This window comes from Bipolaris oryzae (genome assembly GCF_000523455.1).
Source record: "Bipolaris oryzae ATCC 44560 unplaced genomic scaffold scaffold_21, whole genome shotgun sequence".
NCBI classification, from domain to species: domain Eukaryota; kingdom Fungi; phylum Ascomycota; class Dothideomycetes; order Pleosporales; family Pleosporaceae; genus Bipolaris; species Bipolaris oryzae.
Window position 1 is genome coordinate 198639 of NW_006911297.1, and position 17745 is coordinate 216383.

The 17745-nt window shown below is 51.2% G+C and overlaps 9 protein-coding genes across 9 annotated transcripts; 6 read left to right on the forward strand and 3 right to left on the reverse strand.

The window, feature by feature from the left end:
* Nucleotides 1–147: 147 nt before the first annotated feature.
* On the reverse strand, nucleotides 148–1627 carry COCMIDRAFT_2524 (uncharacterized protein; the record flags this gene model as incomplete). Its single annotated transcript, XM_007686615.1, has 3 exons — nucleotides 148–800; nucleotides 1231–1392; nucleotides 1576–1627. 3 exons carry the CDS (start codon nucleotides 1625–1627, stop codon nucleotides 148–150), a joined length of 867 nt encoding a protein of 288 aa, XP_007684805.1.
* An 826-nt stretch (nucleotides 1628–2453) lies between these two features.
* On the forward strand, nucleotides 2454–4711 carry COCMIDRAFT_23635 (uncharacterized protein; the record flags this gene model as incomplete). The annotated part of the gene is made up of 4 exons (XM_007686632.1): nucleotides 2454–2925; nucleotides 2979–3374; nucleotides 3430–4562; nucleotides 4619–4711. 4 exons carry the CDS (start codon nucleotides 2454–2456, stop codon nucleotides 4709–4711), a joined length of 2094 nt encoding a protein of 697 aa, XP_007684822.1.
* A 361-nt stretch (nucleotides 4712–5072) lies between these two features.
* Nucleotides 5073–6156, reverse strand: COCMIDRAFT_86646 (uncharacterized protein; the record flags this gene model as incomplete). Its single annotated transcript, XM_007686691.1, has 2 exons — nucleotides 5073–5933; nucleotides 5992–6156. The coding sequence occupies 2 exons, from the start codon at nucleotides 6154–6156 to the stop codon at nucleotides 5073–5075; spliced, it is 1026 nt and encodes a 341-aa protein (XP_007684881.1).
* Nucleotides 6157–6424: 268 nt separating this feature from the next.
* On the forward strand, nucleotides 6425–7122 carry COCMIDRAFT_2527 (uncharacterized protein; the record flags this gene model as incomplete). The annotated part of the gene is made up of 4 exons (XM_007686616.1): nucleotides 6425–6441; nucleotides 6496–6526; nucleotides 6582–6786; nucleotides 6896–7122. 4 exons carry the CDS (start codon nucleotides 6425–6427, stop codon nucleotides 7120–7122), a joined length of 480 nt encoding a protein of 159 aa, XP_007684806.1.
* Nucleotides 7123–7565: 443 nt separating this feature from the next.
* On the reverse strand, nucleotides 7566–8140 carry COCMIDRAFT_86938 (uncharacterized protein; the record flags this gene model as incomplete). The annotated part of the gene is made up of 2 exons (XM_007686692.1): nucleotides 7566–7940; nucleotides 8078–8140. The coding sequence occupies 2 exons, from the start codon at nucleotides 8138–8140 to the stop codon at nucleotides 7566–7568; spliced, it is 438 nt and encodes a 145-aa protein (XP_007684882.1).
* A 646-nt stretch (nucleotides 8141–8786) lies between these two features.
* Nucleotides 8787–10619, forward strand: COCMIDRAFT_23638 (uncharacterized protein; the record flags this gene model as incomplete). Its single annotated transcript, XM_007686633.1, has 1 exon — nucleotides 8787–10619. One exon carries the CDS (start codon nucleotides 8787–8789, stop codon nucleotides 10617–10619), a length of 1833 nt encoding a protein of 610 aa, XP_007684823.1.
* Nucleotides 10620–11031: 412 nt separating this feature from the next.
* COCMIDRAFT_86673 (uncharacterized protein) lies at nucleotides 11032–11821 on the forward strand (the record flags this gene model as incomplete). The annotated part of the gene is made up of 3 exons (XM_007686693.1): nucleotides 11032–11217; nucleotides 11285–11403; nucleotides 11452–11821. Coding segments are annotated over 3 exons (675 nt in total), but the record flags the coding sequence as incomplete, so codon positions are not given.
* Nucleotides 11822–12476: 655 nt separating this feature from the next.
* Nucleotides 12477–13931, forward strand: COCMIDRAFT_86695 (uncharacterized protein; the record flags this gene model as incomplete). Its single annotated transcript, XM_007686694.1, has 1 exon — nucleotides 12477–13931. One exon carries the CDS (start codon nucleotides 12477–12479, stop codon nucleotides 13929–13931), a length of 1455 nt encoding a protein of 484 aa, XP_007684884.1.
* Nucleotides 13932–15017: 1086 nt separating this feature from the next.
* COCMIDRAFT_2531 (glycoside hydrolase family 37 protein) lies at nucleotides 15018–17101 on the forward strand (the record flags this gene model as incomplete). The annotated part of the gene is made up of 2 exons (XM_007686617.1): nucleotides 15018–15196; nucleotides 15247–17101. 2 exons carry the CDS (start codon nucleotides 15018–15020, stop codon nucleotides 17099–17101), a joined length of 2034 nt encoding a protein of 677 aa, XP_007684807.1.
* Nucleotides 17102–17745: the final 644 nt, after the last annotated feature.

The window sequence follows — 17745 nt, forward strand, 5'->3', positions numbered from 1 at the left end:
TTCGATTTACGCTCCTTGAACGGTATGCGAGATCAACCCCTAGCTTCACCTCTAGATACGGTGCTACTCTCTAGTAACTATTGAAACCCCCTGGTTTGATTTGCGCTTTTCGTCGCCGAGTAGCTGGTCATCTGCGCATAGCCATACTCATCTCACGACGCCTAGATAGACGACGAATCCACTTCCTTCGCGCAGCCCCTCACCTAGCATTTTATCGGGAACCTGCCACGTCCAGAACTTTTCGTGAAAGCTTTTCAGCCAAGTTTCAAATACGTCTGGGCTGCGCAATTGCTGTGCTATTAGGCATATTGTAGGCTTACTCTCATCCTCTTGTAGCTTGCATATGGCGGCGCAGGTAGAGTTCAACGGCTCGATGAGGGCTTCGTTGTAGACACAATCGCAGGATATGATGAGGTTTACAGGAGGAAGATGCGACACGGAATCAGTCTCCCAATCTAACTCCATGGTGGTGATGCGGTCTTCTGCACTTGCTGCTGCTGCTGCGTCGTCGGCCTTGGCATTTCGCTTACTGCTACCTTTTGCATTCTTACTTTTGCGCTGTTGCGAGAAGACGGTGTGCAGATTCTCAGCAATGTTTTGGCGCAGGAGTCTTAACACGTATGGCTGGTCCGTGGCTATGTATTTGCCGACTCTTGGGCCGAGAGTCAGGGCGACAATGCCAGAGACGCCGGCACCGAGCTCAAGGACAGTAGCGGAAGGAGACAGGAGGGAGCTGATGGCAAGGAAATTGGTGGGGGAGGCGATCCAATTGGCGAAGAGAGGAGTGACTCGCCAGATTGCTGCGATGGACAAGTGTTGTTAGTGAATGGTGCAGATTAAGATGCAGGTGTTGCAGGCATGCCTGGTGTTGATTGGGTAAACAATGACGTCGACGCGGCGAATGCTTACCGTCAGCAACCCAAGGTCGAGTGCAATTGCAAGAATGCTCTCGTCTTGTTTGCAATGATGAGGGGAGCAGGGCATACAAGACGAGGAACATATACTTTGCACTAGACACAAGCCGGCTCTGCTTATGGCCCAATGTGGACATGACACGGGAATGTGGAGAGAGATGGCTCCCAAGCAAAGCCAAGGAGGAGCTGAAGGGGACATAGTCTGGGGGAAAGCACGACGCAGGAAGTGGCCACGACCGCGGCTACGGCAACTTCCATGCGGGTAGCTAAGACAAGTGCAGTCACGACAGTCACGACAGTCACGACACACACGTACCTGCACCGGTCGTTCCTGCCTTGCGGTCGGAGGTCAGGAGACTCTTGGAGTGGTGGATGACCAGCTGGTGGCCCGCCACGGTGAAGTCGAGTGTGGCCGCCTTGGAGTCGAAGAAGCCGAGCGACTGAGAAGGAATGTCTTGCGAGAAGACGACGAATGCCTCTGCACAACAGGGTGAGCGTGATGCGCCATGGTGTATCGATGATGACAATGTTTTTGCCTTTCTGACACTTTTTACGTGGCCGTGGTGGAGGAGCGAATGGCAGAGAGGCGAGAAATACGTCGAGCCGAGGATCAACTTGAGGCTGTGATTCGAGGGCATGGTCCCAGAGACTTGTTACACACCTTCTTCAGGGTCCGCGATAGGATCTGATCCTAGCAGAGCCGTCAGATCCATTGCGTTGGAGACGGCGCAGGTGACGGGGGTTGGGATGCCAGGCCCGCTGGGTGCAGGTTGCAGGTTGCAGGTTGCAGGTTGCAGGTCGCAGGTTGCAGATTGCAGGGTGGGCAGCGGTAGGAAGGTTTTGGCTAAGCTGTTGCTGTGCCTCTGTGAGGAACAACAATGCACAGGTGCTATGAAAGGAGGGCTGCCTGTCTTGGGACGCGACTTTGCCCGCTTGGCCCACGGCTCAGCCTCGGCTCTCTGCCGAAATGCTTGGTGCCGGGCGCGTTACCAGCAAGTAAGAAACCAAATCAACGCGTCCAGAGGACAGGTGGCCGCCTCCATGTGCCTGTGCTCGACATGTCTGTATCTGTGTCTATGTGTGCAGCCTCGTAGATCAGACATGGCATTGACGCTGCAGGAAAAAAAAGAGTGGAGCATTCGGCTCGTGCCCGACGGCCGCCAGCAGCCAGCAGCCAGCGGCCAGCAGAAAGCGGACTGGCTGCACTGGCTGCACTGGCTGCACTGGCTGCACTGGCTGCACCTAGCTGCACCCACACCTGAGTCGCCCAGCTCTTGCTGTGGCTGTGAGGTCATTGCCTAGAAGCTCGGCCGTGCAGCACATCGCTTTAGCGACGTGAGCACGACAAGCGCATAAGCTCCCCAACAGCAACCCCCCCAGCTCTGTATCACTCCGTCATCCGCCATTCTCCGTTGGCGACGATACTCCCTCGTGCTATTTTCTATAATAGCCCTCTCTGCCATCCCCCTTTCCCTCCTGCTTGATACCCATACTGCCCCTTCCCACGCACTGCGCTCTCCACACGCAGACACCGCCAACATGCCGCAGGACCTCAAGAAGTTGATGCCCCAGGCAAAGACCTACAGGACTGGGCCCTACACCTGCGAAGTCCCCAATGCCCCAAAGGTAGATGGCGAGACGGTACCGCGCCGCAACAACGCCGCCAAAGATGGCCTCATCATGAAGCCCCACGACGACGTCTCGACTCTCTACGACATCCTGCGACACTCGGCCGCCAAGTTTGGAAATGCAAAGGCTGTCGGTGCGCGTCGCATTGTCAACGTACACGAGGAGACGAAGAAGGTCAAGAAGATGGTCGACGGCAAGGAGCAGGAAGTCGACAAGAAGTGGCAATATTTTGAGCTTAGCCCTTACAAGTACAAGAGTTTTGTCGAGTTTGAGCAAATGGCTCTCTCGGTAGGTTCTGCTCTCAAGTCGCTGGGCTTCGAGCCACAAGACAGGCTGCACCTCTTCGCCGCCACCAGCATGCAATGGCTGGCTTCTGCCCATGGTAAGCAACCGCGCAACATGCATGCACCGGCACGGCTCTAATCACTTTTACAGGTGCGCTTTCCCAGTCAATGGCCATTGTCACTGCCTACGACACGCTCGGAGAGGAGGGCCTCAAGCACTCTATGCTTCAGACCAAAGCAAAGGTCATGTTTACCGACCCAGAGCTGCTGCCCCGGCTCGTGAAACCCATGAACGAGGCCAAGGACGTCCAAGTAGTTATCTACTGCACAAAGAACGACCCCAAGCAAAAGGACATTGATACCCTCACCCAGGCGCATCCCCACTTGAAAGTCATCAGCTTCGACGACCTGATCAAGCTGGGTGAGGAGAACCCCGCAGAGCCAATTCCGCCAAAGGCAGACGACCTGGCCTGTATCATGTATACTTCTGGATCCACTGGAACCCCCAAGGGTGTTATGATCAAGCACCGCAATGTCGTTGCTGCTGGTAAGTACTCGAAGATCTGCAACTCCAACGCGTCCCATGCTAACCATATGCCCAGTCGCTGGTGTCGATGTCATTGTAGGAAAGTACCTTGGACCTGGCGACGTGCTCATCACCTACCTCCCCGCCGCACACATCCTCGAGTTCGTCTTCGAAAACGCCGTACTCTACTGGGGAGGCACCATGGGTTACGGTACCATCCGCACACTCTCCGATCAATCGGTGCGAAACTGTGCTGGTGACATCCGTGAGCTCAAGCCCACCGTCATGGTCGGCGTTCCCCAGGTATGGGAGACCATCAAGAAGGGCATCATCAACAAGGTCGAGGCAGGAGGCGCGCTCAAGAGCAACATGTTCTGGGGTGCCTTCGCAGCCAAGGGTTTCCTCTTGGGCACTGGCCTTCCCGGTAGTGGTCTTCTCGACGCCATTGTCTTTAACAAGGTCAAGGAGGCTACGGGTGGCAGGCTCCGAATCTGCATGAACGGTGGCGGTCCCATTGCAAAGGAAACTCAGCGCTTCATCTCCATTGCCATTACACCCATGATCAGCGGCTACGGTTTGACCGAGACTTGCGCCATGGGTGCGCTCATGGATCCTTTGGCTTGGAACGAGAAGGCTCTTGGCGAGATGCCCGGATCAATCGAGATGAAGCTGGTTGATTTTGCCGATGCTGGATACTTCTCCACCAACAAGCCTCCTCAGGGTGAAATCTGGATTCGTGGTGGCGGTGTCGTTGAAGGCTATCTGGACATGCCCGAAGAGACCAAGGAAGCCTTCACTGAAGACGGCTGGTTCAAGACTGGTGATGTAGGCGAGTTCAACGCCAACGGAGAAATCCGCATCATCGACCGCAAGAAGAACCTTGTCAAGACGCTTGCTGGAGAGTACATTGCGCTCGAGAAGCTCGAGTCTGTCTATCGATCTGCGCCCATTGTCGCAAACATCTGCGTATATGCTGCTGAGGACCGCCAGAAGCCCATTGCCATCATTGTGCCCACTGAGCCACAGCTCAAGAAGATTGCCGCTCAAGTCGGCGTCACTGGTGACCACCTTGAAGAGCTCGTCCACGACAAGAAGATCAACTCTGCTGTGCTGAAGCAGCTCCAAGAGGCGGGTCAAAAGGGTGGCCTTGCCAGCTTTGAGATGATTGAAGGCGTTGTCCTGGCTGATGAGGAATGGACACCACAAAACGTAAGTATACACGGATACCGTGAACGTGGGAAACAAGATTTCTAACATTCTTCTAGGGCCTGACTACCGCTGCGCAGAAGCTCAACCGCAAGGGCATCTTGGAACACTACAAGAAGGAGGTTGACCAAGCTTACGGCAAGTCGTCTTAGAGTCTTGTAATATCCGGTCGAGTATAAGTGAGTGAGTGAGTAAGTGAGTAAATGAGAGGGGGGGGGGTGAATTGCTTTGTCCTGTAATGTTTCACGATGGGACTCTACTCTTTGACCATGAACGCTCAAATCGATGTAATTATATCCCTTTTAGTATAACTTTAACGCGCGTGGGGTAGCGGCGTAATTTGAATCACAAACATATATTACCACAACACTAACTATATGGATTACTTTAACACTAGCAAATATACCGCTGGGATGCTAACTTGAAGAACGAGCGATGTTGCTTGTACACAACATCGCCATGGTCACATAGTCCGAAAGGAAAAGTAGATCATGCGCCAAAGATACGCCCGCTTTACTGCTTCTTTGCCTCGCGCTCAGCCTTCCTGAGTGCACGCTTTCGGATGTTCTCGTGCATGCCTCGGTTGACCTTGACAACCGTGTGCGAGCGCTCACCCAGGAAGCGGGAGAGGAACCAGTGCATGAGACCGTGGCTCCAGTAAGGCGTGCTTGTAAACGCCACGCCCTGCGCGCCTCCACTCCTGCCAACCTTGCTAAGCGTAGCGCTGACAAACTGCTTTGGGTTCGGCACAAGGGCAGATGTCTTGCGGATCTTGGACATGGCCGTGGTCACAAGGTGAGACTGGACACATTGCACGTAGACGCCGTGGGGTTCGAGCTCGGATGCGAGGGCCGTGGACCATTGCTGGAGGAATGATTTGCTTCCGGAGTAAGTTGCAAGAAGCGGGGTGGGGAAGAAGCCACCGAATGAAGCCATGGTCAGGACCAGACCGCGCTTGCGAGAGACCATGCCGGGAGTGACGAGTTGTGTCACGCGTAGTGTAGCCATGCAGTTGATCATGATGATGTCGGTCATTTCTTGCTTGGGTGTCTCGATAAACGGTACGGGAATGCTGTGACTCAGCCCGACGTTGTTCACCAGGATGCTGACATCGAGGCCTTCAATCAGTTTCTTCATGTTGTTGTAGTCGGCATCCTTGTTCTGGGCAAAGTCCATGGCCAGCGTCTTGACGGCGATCTTGGGGCCATATTTCGAGGTGATTTCGGCGGAGAGGGAGTCCAGCTTCGATTGCGTGCGCGAGATGAGGATGAGGTTGTAGCCTTTGGCTGCGAGTGATAGGGCGAATTCCTTGCCAATGCCATCTGAAGCACCAGTGATGAGGGCCCAGGTACCGCGGGGTCCAAAGGTGCTGAGCTGGTGGTGGGGTCAGAATTGCTCAGTGCTCGCTGAGGTGATTGACAAGGGCACATACCGGCTTGCCTGGTAGCACAAACAAGCTGAGGAGAACTCGGACAGTGCTGATAACGGGTGCTGCAAAAGATGCAATGCCTACGAGCAAGAAGCCATAAACGGCAGCTTGCACGAACGAGTTGCTGGCATCAATGTGCACACCGAGGGTTTCGTTGAGAGCTCCCATGATGACACCGGATCGCAGCAAAAACGAAGAGTGCTACGGAGAAGTGACGAGACAATGCTTAGTATTAACAATAACAAAGTTCCCCCTCTGTTGGTCTTACCAGTCCCTCTTGGCCCTAAGCCCTGCCGAGGTTGGTAGGCGGGCTAGCGCGGAACTAGCCATCGGTGCCGGAAAAACATGTCCCCCATGGACACTTCCTAAGCGAGTCCATAGTGGAAATTGTGAACGACCGACAACGAAAGCACGACAAACCACCCGATCCGCAACCATGGCCACCGAACTCACGTATGTGCTGCGATAAAATGAGCGACATCGACAATTGCTGACTGCGAAAAACAGTGTCCAGTCGGAGCGCGCTTTCCAGAAGCAGGTACTAGACGTCCACTGCGCGATTCGACATGCTCGATACTAACGCGATGCGATAGCCTCACATCTTCCTTAACCACAAGGTCGGCGGACCGCGCAAGAACACCCGCTCCAGGAGATGGTACAAGGACGTTGGTCTGGGCTTCCGTACGCCCAAGACTGCCATTGAGGGTACCTACATCGACAAGAAGTGCCCTTTCACCGGCCTGGTCTCCATTCGTGGCCGTATCCTCACCGGCACCGTCATGTCCACCAAGATGCACCGTACGTCAACTTTTTCTAAAGCCCTGGAGATGCGATTTTGAAAAAAATAAGAGCTCGACGAGGCGAAATTACAGGGATCTGGAAGCATTTTGATACTAACGAACTTCAGGCACCTTGATCATCCGCCGTGAATACCTCCACTTCATCCCCAAGTACTCCCGTTACGAGAAGCGCCACAAGAACCTCGCCGCTCACGTCTCGCCCGCTTTCCGTGTCGAGCCCGGTGACCAGGTCGTCGTTGGCCAGTGCAGGCCCCTCTCCAAGACCGTCCGCTTCAACGTCCTCCGTGTCCTCCCCCGAAAGGGAAAGGCTGCTAAGCAGTTCAACAAGTTCTAGATGCATTTTAGAAAAGGGATGGTGTAACGGTTCATGATCAGCAAAGGAAAGAAATGTGGCTGAGGCGGAGCGTGAATGGTTTTCGATATGGTCGTCAAAACTCGGCATCAGGGTTGAGGAATCTGGAGTCCAATGGGCCATGTATGTTTCTTCAGCTACGATCAATGAAAGTCCTCGAGTGGTCAAACAAGCCACCGAGGCGGGTCAAAAGTCCACAATGCGACTACAGATTGTGCGTGATGGGTTGGAAGCTTTTTGCTTTGTGTCGTGGTTCTCGTGTGCTTCTGACAATCAATGGAAGGTGATTGCACACTATTGCAAGCGAGGAAATGCCTTGCTACGGAAAACCTCACAATAGGTACCCAGAAGCAACTCAGCTGTCCCATCAGCCATCATGACATTAATACCAAGTCACCCCGCAAAAACCCTCCCCTTCCTTCTGTCTAAGCCTTGACATAATACCCCCACTGCATAAACATCCAAATCAAACTCGAATTCGCAACCACCACCGGCCCAACCAACGGCTTGCCCCACCTCGCCGTCTTAAACACCAACCACTCGCTCATAAAGTGTCCCCACGCCACCGCATAACTCCACATGGCCAGCTGATACATGGCCGCATCATTGATATTATACGCCGCGTAGAACCGTATCAGGCACGCAAGAAACGTCCACGTCCCGAACGTGCGCGACGACAGTGCGGTGACGTGTTTTGGGATTGTGGGCGGAGGGTCAATGGGTGTTGGGTTGTAGATGCGCGAGGTGAAGGCGAGGGTGCTGTAGGCTTGGATGCTGTTTCCAACGGATATTACGGAGACCTTTTCGTAGGGGGGTTAGTTTTTTTTTAAGTTTATTTTTTTTGAGTGTGTGGTTGGGACATGGAGTGTGGTGGACTATGTGCAGGGCTGAAGGGGGGGAAGGGGTTCAGGAGAGGGATGGGGGATGGGGGACGTACGAAGAGGAGCCATTTTGGGAGGAGGCCCTCGGCTTGGGGGAGGTAGGCTTGGATTGCTTCCATTTTGGAGGTGGGGGTAGGGGGGTTGCGATTGAGAAGTGCCTAAGGCAGAGGGAGGGGATCTTTAGAGAGGAGACGCGTTGGTGGTGGCCTTGTGTTGTTTGTGGGTTGCCATGGAAGTGCTGACTGCGAGATGGGGATGTGGTCTGTGCGGAGGGAATGGTAGTTTGCCCAAAATTTCTTGTGGAATTGTCAAATTCATTGTGTGATTAAAGAAGACTGCATTGGTTGCGTCTGTAGGTAGGACTATAAGACATACCATGGATATCTTTAAATGGCATCCAGTACAGCCAGAATCGCACCGGATTTTCTCGTCCGTATGCAACATTTATCGCGACCCAAGATGACTGTTGTATGTACACTTGCTATCGAAAGCATATCTCTACTCCCGCGAGCATCACACGATGCGGAACTCACGGCATATCAGACTATCAATAGGAAGATGATAGCCAAGATGAACATGGAGAAGAGACGCGTTTCTGCTATCGGTGGAACGCCTGAAGGAGTTAGTTACCTCCTGGCTGACCCACTGCGTGTCTCATCTCACTGTAATACTCCGGCCTTCGTCACAATGGTCATTGTAAATCCTCTTGTTAACAATTATTTCTTTCTTTCTTTCTTGTAACGCTCAGAATATCCAGAGGTCAATATGCGGAAACCTCTGCAAAAGGAAGCTGCCGAGGCCCAACTTGACGATGAGGCCAACGACGACAGAGACCACGCAGTCGATGGAGATGAAGAAGCACACTTACTAAGAGAAGAGATGGAATTTGAAGACACCGTTCTCCCAGCATCGAAGAAATTACATACGCGTCGACAACGCTTTCTGGACTTTTTGCGCGGGCCGCAATCTCCTCGGATTCAAAGCATCGACCCGTATTTCCCATGGATTCAAAATGGCCCGGTCGAGTGGCTGGAAAAACAGGGACTCAACAGGCCGATTTCACTCATTGCCGTACTACTTCCTTGGCTTCTTATCTTTACCTGGTTCCTGACTGCCCAGCTGCCGCTGAAAGACGGCGATGGCAACGATGTAATCAGCCTAGGCTGCGTCGATACATTGTGGGGACGCAAGAACAAATGCGGAATCGACGGCATCGACTGTCGTCCGTTTAGCAACCATTCTTTTGCTTTCCAATGCCCGGCAAAGTGCAGAGATGTACAGCTTTTAAATCCGCATACCGTTGGACCGGTCCAAGTGAACTACCGCCCTCTGGTTGTCGGAACAGGACTTTATCGCGGCGACAGCTTTTTATGCGCCGCAGCCATCCACGCGGGGGTTGTCGATAACCACCGAGGCGGCGGCGGTCGCATCAAGCTCATGGGAGGTCATGACAATTTTGCTAGCACAAAGCACCATGGCATCGAGTCTATTCCGTTCGACTCGTACTTTCCGCTCTCTTTCTCCGTCATTTTCGACGACGGGTTTCGGCCACCAGCTGACCCCCGCTCAGCCTTGCTTCCCATCACTATCCTCTCCACAGTTGTACTCGCCATATTTTCTTCTTCGCCGAAAATCTTCTTTCCCATCTTCACACTCATTTTCGCCCATGTGAGCTTCGTCTCCGATCCGCCGCCCGCATTGCATCTCAATACGACGGTGTTGCCAGATCATATTTCAATGTTCGCGAAGCGTCTGTTGCCGGCCATGTTCGTAATGGTGGTAATGTATTCCACCACCATAAAGCGGACGCTAGCTGGGTTGAGTGCCCACATAGAAAAGGCTGTATTTTGGCTTGGAGGTTTCTGGATTGGCGCATTATCAAATTATACGTTTGACTGGATTCCGATTTCACGGCTCACCAGCCATGATCTCGAGCAGCAGCCCGGCGCGAAGCTGGCGTTGGCAATCATCATCTTGGTATTGGTTGTAATTGTTGTGGGTCAGGCGTACTGTTTCTGGCTCGAAGGCCGCCTGATCCGCTATCTGGGCCTCTATGGCCTGTTCGTTCTGGCAATCATTGTCTGTTTGATGATTCCAGGTGTCAACTTGCGGATTCACCATTACATTCTGGCACTTTTGCTCCTTCCCGGGACGAGTCTTCAGACGCGGCCTTCGCTGTTCTTTCAAGGTCTCTTACTCGGTCTTTTTGTGAACGGCATATCGCGATGGGATTTCGATTCTGTGCTGCAAACCTCTGCTGCTCTGCGTGCCGATGCAAAATTCGAGTCAGTGGTCCCGCAGATAATGGAACCGTTCATTGAGGTAGAAAATGATGCTCTATTCGTGACGTTCAACTTTACTACGCACCCACCTGACGTTGACGGTATGAGCGTCCTTGTAAACGATGTGGAGCGCGCCCGTGCCTTCTATGACAATGAAGGTGATGGTCTTTGGGATATCTTTGAATGGAAGAGAGATGTGGATAGTGGGTTGAATGAGTACTTCCGGTGGGCCTATATACGGGGCGGCTATACCCTAGATTACTCAAAACCAGGTACATTGTTTGCTAATGGTAGCTGGAGTTCTGAAATCATATAATGAGTTCAAAAAATCTAGATTTTATTCTGTCGCGTCATAGTTTCTCATCCTGAAATCCTGTTGTGATTGTGGTCATTCTTGGGTGCTTAGACACTTCTCACTCGCTACGGACCACTATGATCCATGGTAGCAAATCAGTTGACTTACTTGCATATCTGTCGAGGTGACTACAATGATCTAGGGGCGAAATAGCCTTTATGTGTATATAATGTGTCTTTCTGCTCGTAGTTGGTTTGTTCACTTCAAAGCCTATCCTCACCAGCACAGTTTCCTGGTCCATTCTCTCGGGCTACTTCAAGATGGTGAGTAAGAATCTCACTGTCTATTCAACTCTGTGTAATCGCACGAAACTATTTGACCAACGTGGAAATACAAGAAGTTTCCAATCCATTACACTTCTAACTATGCATTCCAGTACGGCATACTCGTCAATGCTACTGCAATCCTTGCAACACTTGATCCCCAACAGAACAAGAACTGTCCTGCTCAACCTACCTGCCCCCGATGGAACGGCTGTGTCTCTACTGCCACTAATGGTGGTGTCTTCAAACTGAACTGCGCCATTGACTTCAATGGTCCCATCGTTGGCATTGCCCAGGTAAATACAGCCTCACATATTTGCAAGAAGAGATGAAAATACTCACGAGTTTCCACATGCGATGTAGGCCAACATCTTCGTTGACTGCGCCGATGCATGCTCTCGCCACACATACTGCACTGCCTTCAACATGAAGGATAACTTTTGCTACCTTCTCGGCAAGGACTTTGGCGCGCCCCGTATATCGTACTTACACCCTCAACACCACTATAATCATCACTAATCATCATGCAGATTGGATAACGTCAATGCCGGCACCCAGTCTAAGCCAGCGACCGAGTTGGAGCCCGCTCCTGGCAGCTCTGTCTGCGAGACTGACATCAAGTGCCCTCGCGACGACTACTGCCGCTTCAAGACCAACGGACAGTCCTATATCAGCCGCTGCAACTACGACTTCAATGGTGGCGACATTGCTATTAGCCAGACGAAGTCTCTTGGTGAGTGTGCAAATCTGTGCTCGATCTTGAATGGCTGCGTTGCTGCGACTTGGGTTGCTGCAGCTTGGGATGGTGGGATGTGCTATCTCAAGAATGACAAATATAAGGTCGTTTATAACTCAAATGTCGATAGTAAGTTTCTCTACGTTTTGCTGAAGAAGGGTTGAATGTGTTGAGGCTAACGCAACGTAGGTGTTTATCTTGAACGCTAAGGCGAAGCTGGTTGGACGACGGAATAGCATTTTGAGGAGCAGAGTTGTCATCTGAGCTGGTGATGGCTTTGAGCTGGACTTGGATACAAGAGGTTTTTCTTTTTAGAGATTTCTGTCTTGGTTTTCAGGCGGGTAAGATTGGTGGGAATCGCACCTTATTTCCGAGTGTTCCCTTGTTGTAGGAGATCATGGAAATAGGTTAGTTCTCAAACGCATCTATGCACCCAATTATCGAGATACTGAGTAGATGGTCAAATGTATTCATCGTAATCAGGCACTATCGAGGTAAAGTGATGTTGACTGCTCAATTAAGTATTGATAGTGCTGCAGAAGGGACCATGATATTTGGGCGAATATCACGACAATTCGGGAGGGTCATTCTGAAGACCACTTCGCTTAAGACTGGCAGAATAGATTTTGAATTGCAACGAACTGCAAAGATGGACAGATAATTGTTGGGAGTATGAGATAATGGGGGCCCTTATTTCCGCTTATCGCAACTGATAGGTACGCCCCACTGACCATCACAGTGACTCAACCAACCACCGCCTCTATAAAGCTAAGAGCCCCGCAAGAGCCTAATTGTAGTGTTCCTACGTTCTACACCTCAATGGCACTCCAAGACTTGGTATTTGGCGTCATAGGCGCTCACGTGGCATTGACAGCCACTCTGACTCCTTTTCTTATACTATTCCTTCGTTCAATCTATCGAATCTACTTTCATCCGCTTGCACATATTCCCGGGCCCGTATTGTCCAAACTGACATCTCTCTGGCTTCACTATCATGCTTACATTGGTGATGAAGCGAGCGTCATTCACAAGCTTCACCAAGAATATGGCCCATACGTCCGGGTTTCACCCAACGAGGTTGACCTGAGTGACGCTGATGGTATACCCGCAATATACGTATCGAAAGGAGGTTTCCCGAAAGCAAAATGTTACGCAAACTTTGACATTGACGGCCACAAGACTATCTTTTCGACTACCAATCAGGAGTATAGGGCTCACAGGGCGAAAGCAGTGCTGCCACTTTTTTCAACAAAGTCTTTACGTGAGAATGAACAGGCTATATGGGGATGTGTGGACTGTATGGTGGACCGACTAAAGGAAGAAGCAAAGAGCAAAAGACCTGTCAATGTGCTCAATCTCGCACGAAGCCTGGCGGTCGATGCGGTATCTACTCACCTATTTCGAGAAAACTATGATGGTGTTAGCGAAAAAGGGCCGGTGTTGAGTGCCAGCGCGTTTGTGGATGCGTTTGTGGCAGTGGGCCGCTTCTTCTACCTTCCAAACATCGCGTTTGTTTGGCTAGAATGGGTTGTTGAAAAATGGGCGCCTGATCGCGAGACAGATGACAGCATGTCACTAGTCGACAAGTTTGTTGCTACACTGGTTGGGAATACGACTTCGAAATCAACAACATATCCGGGACGTTTGCTGGCAATAGGGCTGAGCGATTCAGAGGTCAGAGCTCAATGCAAGGATCTCATCTTCGCTGGGACAGATTCGACAGGCATGAATCTAGCTACGATAATGCGCAGCCTCGTGCTGCATCCCGAAAAGTATCAAAGATTAAAGGAGGAGTTTACCAAGAATGCCGCCCTGGGACCTGATGCGCAGGACGCTCAGGCACTTCCTTACCTCAACGCTGTCGTCAAAGAAGGTCTTCGACTTAGCATGGCAAACCCTACGCGCCTGCCTCACGTTGTACCAGCTGGTGGTTGGACGTTTAAAGGAACCTACTTTCCTGCTGACTCACTCATTGGTTGTTCGGCATATGAGCTGCACTTCAATTCTATCGTCTTTCCTCAGCCTCAAGAGTTCATTCCAGAAAGATGGTTGAACACCACCGAAGAGATGTCAAAATACTGGTTTGCTTTTGGCGCAGGAAGTCGAGCGTGTATCGCTAGAAACTTGGCTACCATGGAGTTGCAGTTTGCGACTGAGAGATTAGCCAAAACTGGGGTCTTGGATGGAGCAAAAGTAGTTCAAAAGGAGGTTGAGATTTATGAGTGGTTCAATTCCAAAGTCAAGGGCGGTAAAATTGAGCTTGTGTGGGAGTAAGATGGCTGAATGCGAACCGCAAGAGCTTCAAGACATGAGGATATGCGGTTTTTTGTCCGATCCGTACATGTTAGGATTTGCGCATAAAGTTAATGATTTGAGAAACTTTGAGGCGGTGAACAGCGAGAATGCGAAGATTTCCGTATCAGCTGGCACAGACCATGGTAGTAAGCAAAAGATTTACCATCTCTCATAGTTCCTCGGAGCTATTACAAATATGGTCACCCCTTTCTCACAGCCTTCTTCATACCACAGATTCAGTTTCCCTTGAAAGACGATTTGCTAACCGGATTTTTCACTGCAGAATCCAAACTAGGATAGCATGATAGCAATCTTGGTTGGTTGCTGTGAGCTACCTACTCTGTCATGTGGCGTCCAGACTACGCTGAGATCAGTGCGTGGAAAAGCAGATATGTACCGATATTCCGCGGCTTAATGAAATTTCCATCCAAGATCCCGACCTGTTCTCTCACTCATCCCAACCTTATTTTTATGACATAATAGTGTCGATGGTACGAGTCAAGGCGGCATCCGACCGGATGTGTGGTCTCGTTCGAACCCGTTGCACTAATATGGTATCGTTTTGAAAAGCAGTAGACAGTGTTTGTGAGAAGACTTTCAATGTTCTCTAACTTAGTTTTTGCAAAATGCAAAAGACGCCGACCAAGTACCTGAGCCGATTTCAGCGTTCCGTAGTACAGCGTCGGGACTGGCGGCGATGACATCATACTAAGTCATTGCCGACAGCCGTCAGAAGCCATTTTGCGGGGAAACCCCCATCATTCCCCCATCTCTCAACATTGGCCATGCAGGCCAACACTTTTGGCGCAACCTTGCTGACATCCGATCGCTAAACTAAGTACTTCTTAGGAACATTGCCAAGGATAAATCATGCATCTCCGGCTGTACCGTCCAGCCACGTACGTGTACAGACCGGCCAAACTACCCGGGTTATGCGGTTACAATGGCAGGTTGCTTTGCAGACCGATCTTGCACGGCCGGAAAGTTAAAAGTGGGCTGAGGCGCGTGAATTCTGAATTTGGGATCTCTTTGCTTTCGCTGTGGTGAAAAATTGGCCTCGAGAAAATGGCTTCGTTACGATTGTTGGCTACAGCTCTTGTGACAGCAGCACCTCTGGCGAATGCGTTGTACACCAATGGCAGCGTGATCGCACCTTGCGACTCTCCCATATACTGCTATGGTGATTTGCTCCGCGAGATTGAGCTTGCGAGGCCATTTACGGATTCGAAGACGTTTGTTGATTTGTAAGTGCTACCAAGAACATATGCCTCTAATACCTTCTGACGAAGCGTAGACCAACAATACGCCCATTAGACGAGGTCCTCGCCGCTTTCGCCAATCTTTCTCGGCCCATCAAAAACGACACCGCCCTTAATGATTTTCTGTCTGAGTACTTTGGAAAGGCTGGTTCCGAACTTGAGGAAGTACCCACGGACCAGCTAGAGACTCAGCCAGACTTTCTCGACAACGTCAACAGCTCCACCGTGGCAGATTTCACCCGCCAGGTCATAAATATCTGGCCAGATCTGACGCGTCGTTATGTTGGAGCTGGAAACTGCTCTGGCTGCGTTAACTCATTCATCCCTGTGAACCGCACCTTCGTGGTCGCAGGTGGGCGTTTCCGAGAGCCGTACTACTGGGATTCATTCTGGATCATTGAAGGTCTTCTCCGTACTCAAGGATCATTCATTCAAATCGCTGAGAATATCATTGAGAATTTCCTGGATCTTGTCGAAGATATCGGCTTTGTGCCAAATGGCGCTCGACGGTATTATGAAAACCGATCCCAGCCACCACTTCTCACCCAAATGGTTCGCGTTTATGTAGAGTACACGCAAAACTATACGTTGCTGGAACGTGCTCTACCTATCCTCGAGCAAGAGTATGACTTTTGGGTCAATAACCGCACGGCAACGCTTGAACGCGCTGGTAGGAACTACTCGCTAAATCACTACGCCGTATCAAATACTCAGCCACGCCCGGAATCCTTCTATGAGGACTATGTGACTGCCAACAATGAAACTTACTTCAACAAAGAAGGCGAAACGTTCAACGCTACAACCCCACTTACCGAAACTGAGAAGGCTACGCTCTATTCGAATCTGGCGTCAGGTGCTGAAAGTGGGTGGGACTATACTGCTCGCTGGATTGCCAACCCCTCTGATGCTGTTACCGATACATATTTCCCGCTCCGCTCCCTCAACACTAAGGAAATCATTCCTGTAGAGTTGAATTCGATCCTGTACCACAACGAAATAACCATCGCGGAGTTCCATCGCCACCAAGGCAACTACAGCGCCGCACGAGCATGGGCCGAACGAGCAGCACAACGTAGCGAGGCCATGACAACGTTTTTGTGGTCTCCTGAACACTATAGCTACTTTGACTACAACCTTACGTCTAGCAGCAAAAACATCTATACGCTCAGGGACAACACTAGTACGCCCCTTTCACTTCAGGGCGCACCAGAGGGCCAGCAAGTATGGTTCGAGATCTCCCAGTTCTATCCATTCTGGACTGGAGCGGCACCAGACAGCATCAAGAACGACCCAAAGGCCATGCGGCGGGTATACGCCCGGATAGAGGGACTCTTGGAATCACAAGATGGCGCCATTGCAGCAACAAATCTTGTGACTGGTCAACAATGGGACAAGCCAAATGTCTGGCCTCCACTACAATATATCCTTATGCAAGGTCTGTTGAACACGCCACTCGAGGTCGGTGAGGAAGACGACGAGCAAACGACTGAAGACTACGTCTGGACACAAGATCTCGCCCTCCAACTCGCCCAACGCTATCTCGATTCTCTATACTGCACTTGGCGTGTGACTGGTGGAGCAACAGCGGACGTCGCCCAGCTACCTAATTCCCAAGGTAACGGCACGATCTTTGAGAAGTACTCGGACGAGAGCACCAATGCTGCCGGCGGAGGTGGAGAATACGAAGTCGTCGAAGGCTTTGGCTGGTCGAACGGCGTGCTGATCTGGGCCGTTGATCAATTTGGACAGAGACTCAAGACACCCGAGTGTGGAAATATTACAGCCGCTAATATCGGACACGGCGACAAGAAGAAGAGAAGCGCAGTCGAGTTGAGTAAGAGGGATGCCGAGTGGGTCAAGCAAATAGGGTCGAGACGATTGAGGTACTAATTCTAATGTCTTATTTGGTGGGCCAGCGGGGCCCTCTCACCTATCTTGGTCTTCTTGCCGCCAGATCGCCATTGTAGAACAGCTCGAGCTAATACTATATTGACCGTTTGACATTGCTCCTTTTCCTAAGTAATCTTTTGCATCGGTAAATACGGAAACTGCCTCGGCAATTTGCTATAGAGCAGTCGGATTCACTAAGCCCCTTGTTCTGGCTCGTTCCTGATCATCATGTGCTACGGGTAAAATGCCACTACTAGCTCTGGCGATCTACACTGCCGTCGTCCATGTAAGTCGATCACTCACGATTCAGAATAGCTAAGGCCATCCACTCCGCGGTGCAGCATATGCACAACAATCTCAAAGCGTCATGTGGTGTTTGAGGAGTCCTATCTACCTGAGACATTTTGTCGCGATTCGCAAGGACCCACCTGGTGTTCGTCGACGGGGCACACCTGAGGCAGGGTTTCTTTTCTTTTTCTCAACCCGTCATATTGCGTAGATTCCACGGCAACGTGCGGGTATGGGGCCAGGTCTTCTTTTTTTGAAAGAGGGGGAGAGTCTGATTAAAGGGTTGTTGCATTGCGAGCTTGGCAACAGCATGACTATTCGTGGGCGAGAGAGCTGTGCTTGAGTCGATCATCGGA